Raw genomic sequence first — 21,947 nt, forward strand, 5'->3', positions numbered from 1 at the left:
TGGAAAACATTTAAAACTACAATATGAATATACCCAACCTCAGAGGCCTCTTTGAAGAAGTATTTCGCAGTTCATATGTAAAGCCTACTAACTTCCAAGACTAATTCCTTGAATGCTTCCCATTTAGAATTTGCTGTAAGGATAGACAGGATAGGAAAGGAGGAGGGGTTATGCTATTAGTTAAGAAACACATAAATCCAAGGAAGTACAGCCAGTCAGCATGGCTGGACAGTGCAGTGTTGAGACAGTTTTTTGTGACATAAGTGCTGGGAAATCAAAATTGAGAGTAGGAGTGTGCTATAGGCCTAATGACTCTGATTATTATAATAAACAACTGTACAGGGAAATAGAGTGGGCCAGTAAAGCAGACAATTGTATACTGGGGGATTTTCATTTACCAGATATTGACTGGAATTTGTGGATTGGTCACTCACACACACTAACAAGCCTTTTGTGGATTTATTGGATGATTGTTTTCTACAGCAGTATGTTCGCCAGGCAACTAGAGGGAGTAATACTCTTGATCTGATATCAGTAGTGATTCTTCATGCATCAAGAATCTTCAGATAAAGGAACCACTACGTGACAGTGATGACAGTGTGCTGAAGCGGGATTTAGTCAAAGAGGTAACTACCATCAGGGGTAAAGGGAAGGGTTTTTGCTTTCGTAAAGGCGACTGCAAAGGTCTGAGACAGTATTTAAATTATATACGGAGGGACCAACTGATGATGATGTTACCAACAACAAATTCAAAATGGGAAGCATTCAAAGAATTAATCTTGGAAGCTACTATTTTCATACCAACTAAGAAATATTGTTCAAGGTTTAGGCCTAAATGGAGGTCAGATGAACTAATGAGACATGTGGCAGAGAAGAAAATTGCATGGGATACATATAAATTTATGGGTGACATGGAAGCCTACGATAGATATAAGCTGGTCTGTAACCAAGTCACAAAGGAGGTTAGGCAGGCAAAGGCAGATTATAAGAACTCTTTGGCAAAGAATGCAAAGAAAATCAGCAAAGAGTTCTTACATATGTAAACTCTAGAAGGAAGGGTAGGAATCAGATTGGTCCACTGGATATCGATGGTTCAACTGTTTATGATCCTGCTCGGGTGGCTAACAAACTAAATGAATATATTGTGTCTACATTCACACATGAGGAGTTATTCAGGGAGGGGAATGCCTGAGGTGAATTAATCTCTGGCAACTTCTGCTCCAGTGAAATTAATGGAGACACTAGTTAAAGAAGCACTGCAGGATCATCTAGACAAGACTTCAGTTATAGCTCAGACAGAGCATGGGTTTGTTAAGGAGAAGTCTTGTCTGACCAATTTGATTGGATACTATGATGTGGTCACAAAGGAACTGGATGCAGGAAATAACTTTTATATCATATATTTGGATGTTAGAAAGGCTTTTGATACTGTTGCCTCCAATGCCACACTGCTCCAATTTGTGCAGCAGTCTTCCATGTTGCACATGGAAGACTGCTGCACAAATTGGAGCAGTGTGGCATTGGAGGCAAATTGCTGCTATGGATAAGGGATGGTTGAGTGAGAGAAGACAGAGAGTGGTAATCAATGGACACTGCTCTTTGTGGACTAATGTTATTAGTGGAGTCCCTCAGGGTTCGGTGTTGGGTCCATTATTGTTTTCTGTATTTATTAATGATACTGATGATGGTATATCAGGCTTAATATCCAAGTTTGCAAATGATACAAAGGTTGGCAGGGTTGTTAATGACACTAATGACAGTACACTGCTGCAACGGGATCAAGAAAAGTAGAGCAGATAGGCTGAGAGGCAGCAACTGAAGGTTAACATTGAAAAATGTAAATTACTGCATATGGGAAGCAATAACCCCAGAGCAACTTATCAACTGTGTGGTACTACACTGACAGTGGTAGAGAATTAAAAGGACCCGGGGGCAATTGTTCAGGCAGATATGAAATTTTCTGCACTACTAGAAGAGTAGCTTATGGTGTCTTGTCAATGATATACAGGAATTTTTCTAGCAGGGATAAGGAGGTGATTATCCCCTTGTATAAGGCAATGGTAAGGCCACACCTTGTAGACAGGTCTAGAGGCCTCATTTTAGAAAGGATGTAGCGCTGCTGGAGTGAGTGCAGAGAAGGGTAACAAGATTAGTGAATGGAACAAAGAGTTGCTCTTACGAAGAAAGTTTTCTTACAGTGTCTGGAGACTAGGCACCTGCGAGGTGATCTGATTGAAGTGTATAAAGCCTTGAATGGTTTGAGTATGCTCTATAGCCATTCAAGATGGGATTCTTCCTCTTGTTCAGAATAATTGCCTGAGAGGGCATAAATTTAAATTGAGGAAAAACAGTTGTAGGATAGATGTGCGGAAGTTTGCTTTAGCAAGCGTGTGGTCGATTGCTGGAACGAATTTCCATCTGTCTATAGAGAAGTTGATAGCTTAAATAGATTCAAGGCAGAACTAGACAAACATTTGGAGCGAGTGGATGGGTGAAATCAGAAGATTTTTTTTTGGCTGATGCTACATAATCTTGCTTTCTTGTATCATGTGCCTTTACTAATGCTAATCAGTTGGTCCCACTGTATAGAATTTAAAAACTGTCCGAGACTGCCATAGTACCTTTACAAAAGCAAAAACCCTTCCCTTTACCGTTCCCTTTACCAAAATTTAAATAATCTTGTAATCAATGCAATCTTTTTAAGCAACCTTGTAAAGTATTAACCAAAAAAAAAAAAAAAAAAAAAAAAAACACTTCACCTGAATCCCCCCCCCCCACACTTCAATAAAATAAATTGTCTAATTCTTCATTGAATTTATTCAAACTGCTCTTGCACAACACCAGATGGAAGTTTATTGCAACAGTGAAGCACACCTCTGCACATCTTTCTTGCAACCATCCTCAATTTGAATTTATGTTCCCTCCTCTCATGTGTGTAGTCTGAGCAAGATCAATAATGCCATCAACATTGAGCTTGCTCAATCCATTCAAAGCCTTAAGCACCTCAATCAAATCATCTCACAGTTACCTAGTTCTCTGCATGCATTCCAGCAGATCTATATCCTTAAAATGAGGAGCCTAACCATTGAATTGTACAATTCAATGTTAGGTTAGGCTTATTGGAATAGGATCATCACTTCTCTGTCCCTTCTAGCAAAGTTCCTGCTCTCGTATATTTAAGACAAAACCCTTGAGCTGCAATTGGCAGCCAATTATTATATTATATATAATTAATTATTAATTATTATGCTTTATTAAAATGAGTTTTAAAATAATTATATAAGTAAGTAATAAGTAAATATAAATTATGTAAATAAGGATATTATATAAGTTTATTAGAATTATTAAATCCTTGCATTAAATGATTTTCATTGGATGTTACCTTTTTGTCTAAGAATTGGAAATGTAGCCACACTGAGTGTAAAGCCAACACCAGATGGACAAAAAGATGATCCTTATAAAGTAACCGGTGCATCCCAACCAGGTTTCACCAAAATGGATTTAGATTCTACATCATACTTTTTTATTGGAGGACAACCTAAAGGCTATAAGGTTAGTTATAAGTAAAATTAAAGCTTTACTAATTTTCTTTCTATTCTATATGAGTAATTATGGATATTATTGTTGTGATTTGTCCAGCTGCCCAGGATTTAATTTACTGAGGTTCAGTGTCTTGTATATTTTTCTTAAAAATCTGAAGTGGCATTAAGATGAATAAAATTCATGCTGAGGATGAGATGAATATGAAGAAATTAAAAAAGTTTATTATTTTATTTATCATTTCACACAAATAGCCAATTCATTGAGATGCTACTTTAACTTTCATAGCAGTTGCTAAGTATATTCTTAGATATTACAAGTTTTAAATGGGTATCTAATGAAAATCTTAATCCTTTCGAAGCGCCTTCACATATTTTCCAAAAATATGATATTAAAAAAATATATAATAAAAAATAAACAAAAAACCAAAAAAAAAAAATATCATTTCCAGTTTCTTTAACTCTTCATTTCTCTAACACGAATCAGCACACACACACACACACACACACACACACACACACACACACACACACACACACACACACACACACACACATATATATATATATATTAGCTCCTTGAGGTTGTCACAGACATTCTCTCAGATATGCCACACAAGCTGTACTTGCTACCTGGGCATCTAAAACACTGATGTAACTGATATTCGGGTGAACTCAAGTCAAGTGGACCCAATTTCGGCGAAGTCCGGACAGTCTGTGACAGCCAAATCCTCTACTTGCATCTTCACAATGGTGGGACTGTTAGTAATCCTGGGTATAACCTCCATGCACAAGTACATAGTGGGTGACCATCCAGTTGTGAACCAATGTAAGCAGGGGTTGAGGTGTGGCGCCCACACCACATGGAGGAACGCTGCCCCTCTATGTTATCAGGCAGTACTAGGTGGTAGGTGACTCTCATCAACCGGTGAAATACCACCACTTTGCTTATTGGAGGCTTGAAGTGGTGAATCCATGTTTAGTCTCTAGAGCTAAGTTCCAGTCAACCCTTCCCTATCTCTTCATTCATGCAGTATGATTGATGACTTTTGAGGTTATGATGAATGTCGTGGCGAGATCCAATATTCCTTACATTTCGAGGGTACAGCTCTAAAACGGTGTTCGCAGGCCAGCCGCTAGTTAGCACACCGGACCGAACCTATTGGCAACTCTCTAGGAGGCTTCCGGATCAGCTAGTGTATAATCTTGCTACCTCTACTCTGCCAGATAGTGACTGGAGGAAGTCCGAGTAGTGTGTATGCGGGGAGAATTGTCGAGGCCACGTTACGTCAAGGATCTGGGTATATTCTTACCACATGTACGCTATATCCAAAAATTTCATTACTTCATACAGCATGTCCCACTAACTTTTTCTTACTTTTGAATACACCATGAATTGTCAAACTAATAGAGCAAGCTTATCTGCGAAAAGATCTAAACCTCCCAAGCACTTCCTAATTCATTTCACAAATATATGTGGTCTCAATTCTAATCTCAACGATGTCCATTTCTACTTGCAGTCTGCCAAACCCCATGGCTTCTAGATAGTTTAAGAGTTGGCGGTTAATTTATTTCTCCATTACTTTAGAAAAAAGTAGAAGTAATTGCAATGGGACGATAATTAGATGGGAGGAATTTGTCACCCTTTTTAGGAACTGGCTGGATATGAGCAAATTTCCATGCAGAAGGAAAAACATCTTTGGAATAAGAAAGTTAAAAAAGGCAGCAAAGAACACGAGTAAGTTCAGGAGCACAGGTTTTGAGAACAAGTGGAGAAATACCTTCAGGACCTGAAGCTTTCTTAGCATCAAGATTTGTCAAAATCCTTCTGACATCCTTTTGACGGAAGACCACAGGAGGCATTGAATGGAATGTGCTAGGAATGATGGGAGGTGTTTTACCAATATCATTAATACATGAGTTGGAAGAAAAATGGGATGCTAGCAGATCAGCTTTATCCTTGGCTGAAGTGACAACAGAACCATCTGGTTTTGACAGGTGGGAGAAGAGATGGGCAAAAGTTGTGGCCAATAGCTTTGGCAAGGGACCAGAATGCTCATCTACCATTAGGGCAAGAAGCAAGTTTTCTACTCTTAGCCTGCTCAAAATCTAGTTTAGACTGGTGAATAACTGTTTTACAGTTGTTGCGAGCTTTGTGTAGGCAGAAAATGAAACTGAAGAATTGGAAACAAGCCAATTACGATATGCAACATTCTTCTCTTGAACAGCCTTAGTGCATTTTTTGGAAAACCAAGGTAGATAAAGGACAATATTTTAAAGTGGAGTGTGGAATGAAGGATTCCATTCCTACAAGAATAATTTCACTGACTCGATTTGAGCAAACGTTGACATAAGAAGTTTTGAAACAGTAATCCGACCAATTAAAAGAAGAAAAGAAATCTTGCAGGTCACCCATTTTGCATTCTTGTAATGCCAAACAATATGAAGTTGGGAGTAGCCATGAGGCTCCATTGGAGAAGAGACCTTAGCATTAAGATTAGCAAAGGCACATGATGCAAAAAAGCAAGCTTATATAGCATCAGCCTCAAAAAAAAAAAAAAAAAAACCTTATTTAACCCATCCACTCGCCCCAAATATTTGTCAAGTTCTGCCGTGAATCTATTTAAGCTATCAACTTCTACAACGACAGATGGAAGTTTGTTCCAGCACCCGCTGGTTAAAGGCAAACCTTCGCACATCTATTCTACAACTGTCTTCATTTTCATATGCTTCATGAAAATGATATGCTTCATTTCCATCGCAGATCTGCAGTTGTTCTGGTAGTTGTGGGTGTGCTGGTTTTTGGAAAATCACATTGAGGATGTTGATGATAGACTGTTCCCAGGTGGTGGCCAATGTGCCCTGTAGGGTGTGGGTGGAGGTCATGACCTCACCCCTGGGGAGCTTATTCATAGTGACTTTGTACACACCCCCTAGGGGTCGGCATTTCCAGTCATGCTGACTAATTGCTCCCAGGCCTTCTGCTTACTTTTTCATATTAACTCAGTGTATCTGTTTCTCACTGCTGCCTATCTTTGTCTGAGTGCTGTTACTTCCACTTCCGACCAGGTACGTCTTGCCCTTTGGAATTGTTTTCTTGCCTTTATGACTTCTTTATTCGGGAAATCCAGAACCTCAGAAGGTTCTGGATTTCCCGAGTCCACCAAGGGACTGCACCAGGTGTGGGCAATTTTCACTTCATCGCAGCCTCACTGGCCGCTATTATGGCCTTGGTAATTTTTCTCTGGATGTCGTCTGGGTCTTCCTGTCGATCCGCTTCAATGCGGTGTTGGCATAAGGTTCGAGTCAGCAGTTTCCCAAAGAGTCTCCAGTCAGCTTTATTTACTGCAAAGCGATTAAGCATCTGTTTTGCTATTGGTTTTCTATAGAGAGAGAGATCGGTTGATTTGGAAGGTAATTACTCTGTGGTTAGACGTGGTCCAGGAGTCTTGGACTGTCCAGCCAGTGATGTGTCCTGCAAGGTTTCCGGTGGCAGGGGTACGTCAATTGTTGCCTCCCACAGAGTGTTACAAAACGTAGGTAGGTGGTGAGGCCTGTTTAAGACTGTCAAGAGAGAATTCGCCAGGAACTCCTCGAGATGCTGCCCATTTCCAATGCCCCCTCTGTCCGGTATTTGGCTGTGCCTAGCTGGGGAGCGGCAGTTTACATCCGCCCCCTTGTGTTGGACACTCTCCCCGTTGGCCTGGGAGAGTGTCCAACACAACCTGGAGGTATCTCGTGGCAAATGTTATTTCTTCCCCCGGCCTACAATACAAGGCAATTGCATAGAAAGATCCCAGGGGTGATATTATATGGGCACAAGCAGCCCAGCCTGTGCAGAGTTGTGTGATATGGGTGGCAGTAATGGCTGGATTGCAGATCACTATGACCGCTTTTGGGGTCTCATTCTCAGCCTGTATGATTTTATATGCTATTGGATAGCCCTTACTTTTTTGGAGTGGGTGTAGGGTTCCTGCAACAAGAGGATGTTGGCATTTTCCTTGTCTGCTATTTTTCTGAGTTGTTCAGGCACTGCACTGCTCTGGCGTGGTGTGCGTTTTGTTGTAGTATTAACAGCTTGGTTGTATTGAACTTTTTAAATTGTATTGCCATAATCAGTCCTCATCTGGTATAAACTCTTTATCTTGTTGTACGTCGGACATTTTGGGTTCCTGATGGAACGGATGTGTTTGAGCTTTGAGGATTTACAATTCACACAAACTGGTTCTTGCTCCTTGTTTGGACAGCTGTTGTATTCATGCCCTTTGCTAGAGCAGTCCACAAGTTGGTGTGATCTGAGTGCATGTATGGGAGGTGTGGTCATACGTGCAGCATTTATAGAATTTAGGCACGGTCACATGCTCCCTGAACCTGTGGCTACCCCACTCAAAATAGAGTCTTGTCTGATGTTTTAGAATCTGCCAAGTGGCAGGAGCCAGTTCCACTATCCAGTTGTTTTCTCCGGACTTTGACTTTTTTTGAGTATCTTGGTTGCACAAGATTTGTCATGTCTTGATTTATCCCTTGTAGATTACGAGTTACGACTTCCTCCGCAAGTTGGGCAGTTGTCACATCTTTGTTGACATCAAAAATGAAGATTGATGGCCCCTCTTCTCTTGGGTGGCTCTGCAGTGATACCCAGTGTGGCTTTCTTGGGGTTTTCCACAATATTCTTGATATCCTCCCTTGACTCTGTTTCTATTATTACCCCTACATTTCTCGTCTTTCGAATAATTTTTATCTTTGTTGTCTTTAAATCCTCCTTCAGTTTTTTCATTATGGTGGTTTTAAAATCCTCACTTGTTTGTGTTCCTTCTATCTCTGCTGGTCTGAGGACCACAAGGTTTGGTGTTTGAAGCAGTGGTTGTTTTCTAGGTTGCGGGGCCTTTGGGTTTGATTCTTTGTTGTTTGGATTCCTCAGCGCTTGTGCATGTGTGGGAGTATGCTGTGGAGACTGTGGTGTAGGAAGATTCGGTAGAGTGTCCAGCACCTTCTCAAGGATGGAGGTTCTTGTCTTAAGTTCCTCGTTAGTGGTTTTTATTTTCTCGCTGTTGATGAGGAGGGCAGTGGTAATAGATTCAAGGGTGGCCCAGAGTTCCTGGACATAACTTGCCGCTTGTCTGGTGAATCGACTAGTATCTTGATTGAGAAAGGTCACAAGATTCCTATGTAAAGCAGATATTATTTGATGGGTTGGAGAGTCTTCATCTATAGGTTTGTGAGTTGTAGGTTATGCAGAAGGTGTAGTTGCTGTAATGGCTAGTTTTCTGGATTGGGGGAGGCCTTCTGCCTCAGTCTGATCAAATGCTATGGGTGGTCCCTCTGGTTGTTTGGCAGAGGAGGTCTTAGGGGCCCCTGATGGGGTAGGAAGATTAGCTGATAGTTTGGCTGCAGATACTGGGCTAGGACTCTCAGATAGATTGGGGGAAGGCCCTGAAGCTGCCTGGGAGGCAGGAGCACTTATAACTATTGGAGAGAGAGTGGTTTGTAATTTCCCAGTGTAGGGAGAGCTTGCCTGTGAAGATTGCAGAGTAGGAGGGGCAAGGGCTAGGCAATCTGCTACTGGCATTGAGGTGTTAAATTCAAACTCAGATGAGACCACAGGGTCAGATTCATCAAGAGGCACTTTGTTGAAAAATTCTAGTATGGTTTGAGGAGACCGGGGTGTCCTGGTTTTTGCTCTCCTAATAATTTTCTGTTTCTTTTTCTTGGACTTGTTGACTTTGGGAGGCCAACTTGGTCTGAATCATCTGCTACAGCATTCTCATCAGCCGACAATGAGAATGCTTCTCTTGAGCTCATGTCTAAGGGTTGTATGGTTGGGGTGGAAGACCAATACAGTTACAATAAAGCAGTTGTAAGGGGTTTCTCCTGAGTAAATTTGATTTCTCCTGAAAGGTCTACAGGAGGAGGAACAAAGCTCCTGAATTTTGTAGTTCTAAGGAAATCAGTTAGGGAGCACTATTTGTCCACAGGTACTAGTAACACGTGTGCCACGTGACAGAGTGACGTCACAGTAGGCAATATGCACAACACACTTTAGACATATTAATCAGATTATTATAGCTAAAAGTTATCAATGATGGAGTAGCTATTGCGTCATAATTTCCTAATACTATCATTATTTAATAATCCTCATTAATAATTCATTCCTCATTTGCATATTATAGACATAAAGACACTGTATGACTTCCTTTCTTAATAGGCATGTCAATTGTAGGCGTACCCTCCTTCTTCCGTGTACTATTATATATAAATAATTAGTTACTTATTTATACACAATTTTATCTGGTAACTACAAGTTATGCTGGGGCCTCTGACTGCGTTAACAAAATTCCAGGCAATTTATTTATTTAGCTAGAAAATTTAGTGAGACAATTGACAATACACATGAAAAATTTAGCATGTTTAATTATAGAAAATGACTTAAATACATACAAAATTTATCACAAGAAACTTTTCCATATTACAGATGTTTCCCCACTGGGATAGACAATTTCAATAAGTCTGTTCTATATCTCATTCTAAATTGAATTATATATAGTTCTTTACGACATCCAGTTTGATTATCCAGCTGCCTCCTAGGCTAGTCAAATTTATCACAGTTAGGATTTCAGAATGCCTTTCTCCCTTTTTTTTGGATTATTCCCTTGACTTGGAATAATAATACAAAACAGTACTTACAATAACTTTAATTTCTCTGAGTTTTTGGACCAGCTCCTTGATCTTCCGGCACTTTCTTTAATAGCTTCCACATCATATTCCTTGTTATTATCAAAGATTCTACTCGACCAACTCACTTTAATGTGGCCTATTCATACTAAACGGCCCACTTACTATAAATTTATCTACTCTCCTGAACTACTAGTTACATATATGCACCTAACTACAACTTCCAACCACGACTTCTCTCGACTGCTAACTTACTCGCTGCTTCCCAACTTGCTAACTCCAAAAAAACTCCGCTTACTTGCCACCGAACCAGTCCTTATATATCCGAAATTTACCTAAATTTTCCTGAATTTTGACCTGACCTCCCTTCAGTAAGTCGAATGTTCACCATACTTCTGAGAAATATGGTCTCGCCCTTAGATATTTTCCTAATGACTATTCCTTATCCCATTACAACTGTTTGTTGCGTGTGTAATTGTTGTTCACTGAAATTTTCTAATTATACAGAATGTTCCCATGTTAATTTTACCCATATACTTTATTATTATTATCTTAATTTTAATTTATTTATAAAAAATATATATATATATATTTTTTTTTTAAATAAGCTTAAGCTTACAACACTTTATTCACTGGAGTAACGTCACTGAGTTCCGTTAGTAAGCAGGAGTCTTCCCCAGCCAACCAGGCTGATCATGTGACCACACTCTGGGAACAAATGCCTTTGTTCCAACACTCAAGGAAGAGGGTATGGCAGAGTAGAGGTAGCAAGATTATAGCGGCCAGCCTGCGAACACCGTTTTAGCGCTGTATCCTTGAAATGTAAGGAACATTGGATCTCGCTATGATGCTCAACATAACCTCAAAAGCCATCAGTCATACTGCATGATGGAGGAGATGGGGAAGGGTTGATCGGAACTTAGCTCTGGAGACTAAACATGGGTTCCACCACTTCAAGCTTCCAGTAAGCAAAGTGATGGTATTGCACCGGTTGATGAGAGTCATCTACCACCTAGTATTACCTGGTAACACAGAGGGGGCAGCATTCCTCCATGTGGTGTGGGTGCCACACCTCTACCCCTGTTTACCCCTTCTTACCTCGACCCCTCTTCACACCTGGGTGGTCACCCACAGTGTGCTTGTCCATTGAGGTTATACCCAGGATTACTAACAGTCCCACCATCGTGAAGGTGCGAGCAGAGGATTTGGCTGTCACAGACCATCCGGATTTCGCCGAAATTGGGTCCACTTGACTTGAATGTCACCCGAATATCAGTTCCATCAGTGTTTTAGACTCCCAGGTAGCAGGTACAGCTTGTCTGGCATATCTGAGAGAATGTCTGTGACAACCTCATGGACCAAAAATGTAATAGTAAAGTATTTTTCTTTTTCATACTGTATATCATTATATTTTGGTACCCTTAAATTTTACTACCTACATTCTTATGATAGTTTTCTACATTTTAAAATGGCTGTAATTCATTTATTTTGCAAAATAGTTTGATTCTGTGAGTTTACTTTTATTAATTTAAAATTCTGGGATATAATTTTTAGGTGCCACGAGAGCTGAAGGCAAGAAACTTTGCAGGGTGCCTCTATGAAGTAATTTTAGAGGGAAAACAAGCAGGACTCTGGAATTTTATTACAAATCAGGGTTGTGATGGCTGTAAAGAAGGGTAAAGAAGCAATTTCCATTTTTATTATTTTATTTACTTTTTTCAGTCTTTGTATATTATTAACTGACATTTTTGACTTTTAAGTTCTTTGAAAAGTGCAAGGTTATATTTATATACCCTTGGTTATGTGGTATTTATAACACATTGGCCATGTGGTATTTATATACCACATGGCCAATATGAAGCTGAACCTAGACTGAGAGCAAATTATCCTTCATAGAAGCAAAATAGTTGGAGGGAAGTTGACTCCTAATATAAAGAAGATGATTATGCAGAAAGTCCTAGCATCTACCAAGTGGCACGGTACTACAAATTACTATTTAAACTAGTCTATAACCTACCCTTTTTCTAGTAAATTTGAAACAATATTTAATTATCCATGGCAAAGTGTAGCATTTGAAATAGAATTGCTGAGAATTCTGCAATACTTTCATTCTGCTGATGTGCATCCATCATTACATTAGACACTATTATTTGATTAACCCAGTAACAATACTCACAAGGATAGAGATTGGATAAACAAGGAGGTTAGGTGTTGGAAAATTTTCTATTCAAGATATGATCATCAATGAAACTTGAAAAAATTCACAATAGGCATGAAGTTGGGTGCCACCTTCCACAAAGAATATGAAACAGACTTTGACCAGGTTTGTCAAACATGACAAATTTGGCCTTTTGACATGACAAAAAAAATGTGTCTGCTGCTTGCACAAAGAAACAGATTATGAAAACAATAACTATGCAAACGTACCTTTGTTCTCCATTTTGAATAAAATATATTTAAATATAACTTTATCTTAACAGAGTTCTTGTTTTACAACTTGAACAAGAAGGAAATTAGAATTCTACTGTATATGAGTTTTAGCAAATTTGATTTTCCAAAATTTATCATTGCAAAGTTATTTAGTATAAATATTAGTTGTATAGTGCAAGGAAGCCCTGGGCTTTTGCTGTCTCAGCAAAAAATAATAAATAAAAACACATAACACCTATTTGATTTGCTCCTCACATGTGGGTATCCAACTGAGCTTTGAATTTCTCCAAGCTGTTAGCTTCAACCATCCATGGAGGCAACCTATTTCAATAATTAACAACTTTCTGACTAAAATAAAACTTCCATTATAAACTCCCCCCCCATAATTTAAAGTTATGGCCCCCTTACTTCTGGAATCATCTATAACAGTGAAAATTTTACCCTCATTCATTTTCCTTTAAGGTGCAGACGCCTCCATAGCCAGGTGGGAAGGAGCAGCAGTGCGTAGCACCCGCTTCTTGATTAGACCGGGGTTCGAGCCCATCACCAAATACGGAGGATGCGGAAAGGTCAGGGAATGACCACCGCATATCCCAGAGCAATATGGCCTTAGCTGCTAATGCTCCTAAAAACCAAATAACAAACAAACAAACTTTGAGGTGCCTAGTTTCTTCAGTAAACATATTCAAAGTCTTTCCTCATATGGCCAACTGCTAGATAGTTCATTGGACCAAATCTATTGGTAGCTCTCTAGGAGACTTCCGGATCAGCTAGTGTATAATCTCTACACTAGCCAGGTAGTGCTGGAGGGACTCCTAGTTGTGTGTGTGTGTGTGTGTGTGTGTGTGTGTGTGTGTGTGTGTGTGTGTGTGTGTGTGTGTGTGTGTGTGTGTGTGTGTGTGTGTGTGTGTGAATGAAACATTGTTGAGGCCATGTTATGTCAGTGAGCTGGGTACATTCTTGATACTTGTATGCCATATATAAAAATTTCATTATTTCATACAACATGTCTCCCCTATATTTTCTTACTACTAAATACACCATGTATTTAGTCAAACTAATAGAACAAACTTATTTGCGAAAAGATTTAAACCTCCCTTGTTCATTTTACAAATATATGTGGTCTCAGTTTCAATCTCAGTGATGTCCATTCCACTTATAGTCTGCAAAACCCCATGACTCTTTCTGACAGAATCACAATTATCAGTAGATTCAACCACTGCCCATCTCAGTTGTCCAAATCATTTGCTGTATGATTCCTTTCACTTCAAAGTTCTGTTAGAGACTTAATAATTTGGAATCTCCTCTTTTCAATCTGCACTGGTTTAAAATCTCTCTACCACTTTCTCCATTCCAACTTTCCTAACAATCAGGTAATTTTCCTTGGTGATTTTAATATTCACAACTCCAGCTGGCTTCTGTTTTCTAGTCACAGAGACCCAGCTGTTCGAGATCCTGAGGCTTTTGTAAACACTAATTACCTCACTCGGATTGTTCATTTACATAGCAGAATACCAGATAATCCTAACCATGCAGCCAGCATACTTGATCTTTTTCTCACAAAACCCTTCTAAGTACACAGTTTTGGTGAATGGTCCATGATATTCCCTGTCAGAGACTTAATAATTTGGAATCTCCTCTTTTCAATCTGCTCTGGCTTAAAATCTCTCTGCCACATTCTATCAAACTAGAGACGGTCGTTTTCAAAGCCGCTAAGTGGATTTTTCTTATTTATTGATTTGAAATTATTGTTTTTCTAAAACTTTTGATTTAAATTTAGTAGTATAACATTATTTGGTGATTTTCTGATTAATTTGGTGTATTTATTCTTTACTCGGCCTTGTAATTGCATAAAAGTATCGGTAAAGGTTTCCACGTGTTTCAACTCCGCTAACCGTTCGTAATTTTCCCGCCTTTGTGATACGATATACCGTACTAGATAGCGTTAGTTGAACTTCGTTAGCAGTTAAATTGTACGTTTAAATAAATACATATAACGACTTAGATTACAAACGTAATATAATTAATTTTATTTAACATAATTAATTATACATATAACCACTTAGGTTACGTAACATAAATAATTAGTAAAAACAAATAATTAATACATAACTTGATACGAAAGTTATATAAAGGGATTTCGCAGATAACACTCGTTACTGAAACGTAAATATTTCGTAGATAACACTCGTTACTGAAACGTAAATATTCCGTAGATAACACTCGTTACTGAAACATAAATATAGCGTTATAACTGTGTTTGGATACAAGTTTAGGATTTAATTTTGTACAGAAATTGAAATTTTATTGAAAGTAAATCTAAATCATGACTCAAACCAGAGCAGCAAAGCAAAGGGCTCAAGCTAATAGGAATGCTGTGGCCCAGGGGAGAACTGAGGGGGGCAGTTGTCCTCTGAATCACAGCCTTGTAAGATGCACTATTTGCTTGATGTTTGCGGAGCAGTCAAGTATGGGACATGATACTGCCATGGGGGATGTCTTTGTGTGTGTGCGATGCAAGGAGTGTAAGGAGATAAGGCGACAACTCAGCGTTGTTATGGGCCTATATGAGAGCTAGAAGGATAGGGTGGATGCCCTCGAAGGATTACAAGTGAGGGGCCCATCAAGCTCTCAGCTGCCCACACCAATGCCAGAGCTTGCTCTTGGTCATCAGGGAACACAGCGGCAACCCCCAAGGCAGAATGCGCTGGTCCCAAAGGAACTAGTAGTTGTTGGTGACTCTATTGTCAGGGAAACGGGAAACATGCTTTGTAAAAAGGATAGGTGGAATAGGACCAGGGTATGTCTGCCAGGGGCAAAAGTTGATGACGTTGTAGAGCGGATATCATCTTTTAAGGGCACAAAAGGTGATATAGTTGTACACGTTGGCACTAATGACATTAAGAGTAGGAGACCGGCGGAATTACTTGACAAGTACAGGTCACTGATGAAAAAAAGCCGTGAATTAGGGTTGAAATTGAAAGTGTCTGCAATTCTGCCCAGACACGATAGGAGGGAGTATATGATGAGAGCCCTGTCAATCAATTCGGCCCTGGAAAGATTGTGCAGGGCTCAAGGGGTAGAATTTTTTTCAGCCTGGTCTGTACTTGTTAACAGGAGAGACTGCTTCTACAGGGATGGGATACACTTAAATAGAAAGGGTGCAAGAATGTTTGCTGATGCTATCGAGGCAATGTTAGGTGGGTCGGAAAACTGCTAGATTGGGGGGATACAAGGACTAATAGATTAACAGTAGCCACTGGCAGAGGTGAAAGTGATTCTTGCACTGCTTCTATTGGAATGAGCCGCAGCCTGGAAAATAAGATGCAGGATATTTCAGAGACTGCTGGGAATCATTGGGGTACAAGTAAACACATGGGTTGTGTTAGGGTAGCTAAGAAAAAGAACAGGTGCATGTATACTTGTGTGTACACCAATGCTAGGAGTTTAGTAAATAAATTTGATGAATTTGAGGTATTGCTCAAAACATCAAAGGCAGATATTGTGGGGATTTCAGAGACGTGGTGTCACACAGATATAAGAAATGCAGAACTGGAATTTGGGGAGTACAATGTCTACAGAAAGGATAGACAGGATAGGAAGGGAGGAGGGGTTATGCTATTAGTTAAAAAACACATAAAATCCAAGGAAGTGAAGCCAGTCGACATCGCTGGACAGTGCAGTGTCGAGTCAGTTTGGTGTGACATAAGCATTGGGAGATCAAAATTGAGAGTAGGAGTGTGCTATAGGCCTAATGACTCTGATGAGTATAATAAGAAACTGTTCGGAGAAATAGAGTGGGCCAGTAAATCAGAGAGTCTTATAATGGGGGATTTTAATTTCCCAGATATTGACTGGAATTCGGGGGCTGGTCACTCACACAGTAGCAAGGCTTTTGTGGATTTATTGGATGATTGTTTTCTACATCAGCATGTTCGGGAGGCAACTAGAGGGAGTAATACTCTTGATTTGATTATCAGTAGTGATTCTTCATGCATTAAGAATCTGCAGATAAATGAACCACTTGGTGGCAGTGATCACAGTGTGCTGAAGTGGGAGTTACTCAAAGAGGTAACTACCATTAGGGGTAAAGGGAAGGGGTATTGCTTTCGTAAAGGCGACTACAATGGACTGAGACAGTATTTAAATTCTATACAGTGGGATCAACTGATGATATTGCCAACAGCAAATTCAAAATGGGAAGCATTCAAAGAACTTATCGTGGAAGCTACTAGGCTTTACATACCAACTAAGAAATATTGTTCAAGGTTTAGGCCTAAATGGTTGTCAGATGAACTAATGAGGCATATGGCAGAGAAGAAAAATGCATGGGATACATACAAATTAACACGTGACACGGATGCCTATGATAGATACAAGTTGATCTGTAACCAAGTTACAGAGGAGGTTAGGCAGGCGAAGGCAGATTACGAGAGATCCTTGGCAAGGGATGCGAAGAAAAACAGCAAAGAGTTCTTTACTTATGTAAACTCTAGAAGGAAGGGGATGAATCAGATTGGTCCACTTGAGATCGATGGGTCAACTGTTGATGACCCTGCTCGGGTAGCTAACAAACTAAATGAATATTTTGCATCGACATTCACACATGAGGAGTTATTCAGCGAGGGGAATGCCAGAGGTGTATTCAATTCTAGCAGTAAGCTAGAGAATCTTGTAATAACTGAGAGCAAAGTGGAGGAGAAATTGTTGAAGATAAACACAAGAAAGGCACCTGGGGTGGATGGGATCTATCCAGTTATATTAAAGGAGGTAGCAAAGGAGGTAAGCAAACCCTTAGCCATAATTATGAGAGCTTCCTTGGACTCAGGGGAGGTACCCATTGACTGGAGATGTGCAAATGTGACCCCAATTCACAAAGGGGGATCAAAGGCTGACACAAGTAATTATAGACCTGTGAGTTTAACTTCTGTTCCCGGAAAATTAATGGAGGCACTGGTGAAAGAAGCACTGCAGGATCATCTAGACAAGACTTCAGTTATAGCTAGGACACAGCATGGTTTTGTTAAGGGGAAGTCTTGCCTGACCAATTTGATTGGATACTATGATGCAGTCACAAAAGAACTGGATGCAGGGAATAACTTTGATATTATATACTTGGACCTTAGAAAGGCTTTTGATACTGTTGCACATGGAAGACTGCTGCACAAATTGGAGCAGTGTGGCATTGGAGGCAAGTTGCTGCTATGGATAAAGGGGTGGTTGAGGGGGAGAAGACAGAGAGTGGTAATCAATGGACACTGCTCATCGTGGACTAATGTTATTAGTGGAGTCCCTCAGGGTTCAGTATTGGGGCCTTTATTGTTTTCTGTATTTATAAATGATATTAATGATGGTATATCAGGCTTAATGTCCAAGTTTGCAGACGATACGAAGGTTGGCAGGGTTGTCAAGGACACTACTGACACTATGCTGCTGCAACAGGATTTGGAAAGGTTGAGCAGATGGGCTTCGAGGTGGCAAATGAAGTTTAACATTGACAAATGTAAAGTACTACATATGGGAAACAGCAACCCCAGAGCAGCGTATCAACTCTGTGGTACTACACTGACAGTGGTAGAGAATGAAAGGGACCTGGGGGTGGTGGTGCAGGCAGATATGAAGTTCTCTGAGCAGTGCAGACGAGCTGCAAGAGTAGCTCATGGTGTATTGTCAATGATATATAGGAATTTTTCTAGCAGGGATAAGGAGGTGATTATTCCCTTGTATAAGGCAATGGTCAGGCCACACCTAGAGTACTGTATACAGGCCTGGAGGCCTCATTTCAGGAAGGATGTAGAGCTGCTGGAAAGAGTACAGAGAAGGGCAACTAGATTGGTGAATGGGACAAAGGGGTTCTCTTACGAAGAAAGGCTTAAGTTTTGCAAATTACAGTGTCTGGAAACTAGGCACCAGCGGGGTGATCTGATAGAGGTGTACAAAGCCTTGAATGGTTTGAGCATGCTCAATGCTGATGGGATTCTTCCTCTAGCTCAGAAAAATCACCTGAGAGGGCATAAATTCAAATTGAGGAAAGACAGATGTAGGATAGATGTGCGGAAATTTGCCTTTAGCCAGCGGGTGGTTGGTGGGTGGAACAGACTTCCATCTCTTGTCGTGGAAGTTGATAGCCTAAATAAGTTTAAGGCTCAGCTGGACAGGTATTTCGAACGAACAGAGGGGTGAAGTGGTAGTGGTTATTTTTATTTATTTATGTTACTTTTTTTTTTTTTTTTGGCTGATGCTGCATAAGCTTGCTTTCTTGCATCAAATGCCTCTACTAATGCTAATGCTAATGCTAATGCTAAATTCATCTGTTGCATTAGCATTAGCATTAGCATTAGTAGAGGCATTTGATGCAAGAAAGCAAGCTTATGTAGCATCAGCCAAACAAAAAAAAAAAAAAAAACCACTTCCACTTCACCCCTCTGTTCGTTCCAAATACCTGTCCAGCTGAGCCTTAAACTTATTTAGGCTATCAACTTCCACGACAAGGGATGGAAGTCTGTTCCACCAACCAACCACCCGCTGGCTAAAGGCAAATTTCCGCACGTCTATCCTACATCTGTCTTTCCTCAATTTGAATTTATGCCCTCTCAGGTAATTATTCTGAGTGAGAGGAAGAATCCCATCAGCATTGAGCATGTTCAAACCATTCAAGGCTTTATACACCTCTATCAGATCACCTCACTGGTGCCTAGTCTCCAGACACTGTAATTTGCAAAACTTAAGCCTTTCTTCGTAAGAGCACCCCTTTGTTCCATTCACAATTCTTGTTGCCCTTCTCTGTACTCGTTCCAGCAGCTCTACATCCTTCTTGAAATGAGGCCTCCAGACCTGTATACAGTACTCTAGGTGTGGCCTGACCATTGCCTTATACAAGGGAATAATCACCTCCTTATCCCTGCTAGAAAAATTCCTGTATATCATTGACAAGACACCATGAGCTACTCTTGCAGACCATCTGCACTGCTCAGAAAACTTCATATCTGCCTGCACAACTACCCCCAGGTCCCTTTCATTCTCTACCACTGTCAGTGTAGTACCACAGAGTTGATACGTTGCTCTGGGGTTGCTGTTTCCCATATGTAGTACTTTACATTTGTCAATGTTAAACTTCATTTGCCACCTCTCAGCCCATCTGCTCAACCTTTCCAGATCCTGTTGCAGCAGCATAGTGTCAGTAGTGTCCTTGACAACCCTGCCTACCTTTGTATCGTCTGCAAACTTCGACATTAAGCTTGATATACCATCATCAATATCATTTATGAATACAGAAAACAATAATGGACCCAACACTGAGCCCTGAGGGACTCCACTAATAACATTAGTCCACGACGAGCAGTGTCCATTGATTACCACTCCCTGTCTTCTCCTGCTCGACTACCCCTTTATCCACAGCAGAAATTTGCCTCCAATGTCACACTGCTCCAATTTGTGCAGCAGCCTTCCATGTGCAACAGTATCAAAAGCCTTTCTAAGATCCAAGTATATAATATCAAAGTTATTCCCTGCATCCAGTTCCTTTGTGACTGCATCATAGTATCCAATCAAATTGGTCAGGCAAGACTTCCCCTTAAGAAAACCATGCTGTGTCCGAGCTATAACTGAGGTCTTGTCTAAATGATCCTGCAGTGCTTCTTTAACTAGTGCCTCCATTAATTTTCCTGGAACAGAAGTTAAACTCACAGGTCTATAATTACTTGTGTCAGCCTTTGATCCTCCTTTGTGAATTGGGGTCACATTTGCACATCTCCAGTCTGTGGGTACCTCCTCTGAGTCCAAGGAAGCTCTCATAATTATGGCTAAGGGTTTGCTTACTTCCTCTGCTGCCTCCTTTAATATAACTGGATAGATCCCATCCACCCCGGGGTACCTTTCTTGTGTTTATCTTCAACAATTTCTCCTCCACTTTACTCTCAGTTATTACAAGATTCTCAAGCTTACTGCTAGAGTTGAATACACCTCTGGCTTTCCCCTCGCTAAATAACTCCTCATGTGTGAATGTCGATGCAAAATATTCATTTAGTTTGTTAGCTACCTGAGCAGGATCATCAACAGTTGACCCATCGATATCAAGTGGACCAATCTGATTCATCCCCTTCCTTCTAGAGTTGCTGCTTCCTTCTTTGCTGTTTTTCTTTGCATCCCTTGCCAAAGATTTCTCGTAATCTGCCTTCGCCTGCCTAACCTCCTTTATAACTTGGTTACAGATCAACTTGTATCTATCATAGGCTTCTGTGTCATGTGTTAATTTGTATGTATCCCATGCATGTTTCTTCTCTGCCATATGCCTCATCAGTTCATCTGACATCCATTTAGGCCTAAACCTTGAACAATATTTCTTAGTTGGTATGTAAAGCCTAGTAGCTTCCAAGATAAGTTCTTTGAATGCTTCCCATTTTGCATTTGCTGTTGGTAACATCATCAGTTGGTCCCACTGTATAGAATTTAAATACTGTCTCAGTCCATCGTAGTCGCCTTTACGAAAGCAATAACCCTTCCCTTTACCCCTAATGGTAGTTACCTCTTTGAGTAAATCCCACTTCAGCACACTGTGATCACTGCCACCTAGTGGTTCCTTTATCTGCAGATTCTTAATGCATGAAGAATCACTACTGATAATCAAATCAAGAGTATTCCTCCCTCTAGTTGCCTCCCGAACATGCTGATGTAGAAAACAATCATCCAATAAATCCACAAAAGCCTTGCTAGTGTGTGAGTGACCAGCCCCCAAATTCCAGTTAGTATCTGGGAAATTAAAATCTCCCATTACAAGACTCTCTGATTTACTGGCCCACTCTATTTCCCTGTACAGTTTCTTATTGTACTCATCAGAGTCATTAGGCCTATAGCACACTCCTACTCTCAATTTTGGCGCCTCCGTAGCCAGGTGGGAAGGAGCAGCAGTGCGTAGCACACGCTTCTTGATTAGACCGGGGTTCGAGCCCGTCACCACCAAATACGGAGGATGCGGAAAGGTCAGGGAATAACCACCGCATATCCCGGAGCAATATGGCTTTAGTTGCTAATGCTCCTAAAAACCAAATAAACAACAATAAACAACTCTCAATTTTGATCTCCCAATGCTTATGTCACACCAAACTGTCTCGACACTGCACTGTCCAGCGATGTCCACTGGCTTTACTTCCTGGGATTTTATGTATTTCTTAACTAATAGCATAACCCCTTCTCCCTTCCTATCCAGTCTATCCTTTCTGTAGACGTTGTACTCCCCGAATTCCAGTTCTGCATTCCTTATATCTGTGTGACACCACGTCTCTGATATCCCAACAATATCTGCCTTTG

General features: G+C 40.4%; 1 protein-coding gene across 6 annotated transcripts in view; it reads left to right on the forward strand.

The window, feature by feature from the left end:
- LOC150087516 (laminin subunit alpha lam-3-like) overlaps positions 1 to 21,947 on the forward strand; it is a 746,420-nt gene that overhangs the window by 613,616 nt on the left and 110,857 nt on the right. For all 6 annotated transcript variants that reach the window (XM_090371226.1, XM_090371225.1, XM_090371229.1 and 3 more), the window contains 2 exons: positions 3,396 to 3,552; positions 11,766 to 11,887. In XM_090371226.1, coding sequence (XP_090227352.1) covers positions 3,396 to 3,552; positions 11,766 to 11,887 — 279 coding nt within the window. The remainder of the gene's footprint in view (positions 1 to 3,395; positions 3,553 to 11,765; positions 11,888 to 21,947) is intronic.

Source organism: Mastigoproctus giganteus, chromosome 4 (genome assembly GCF_048544385.1).
Source record: "Mastigoproctus giganteus isolate SK-2022 chromosome 4, ASM4854438v1, whole genome shotgun sequence".
NCBI lineage: Eukaryota > Metazoa > Arthropoda > Arachnida > Uropygi > Thelyphonidae > Mastigoproctus > Mastigoproctus giganteus.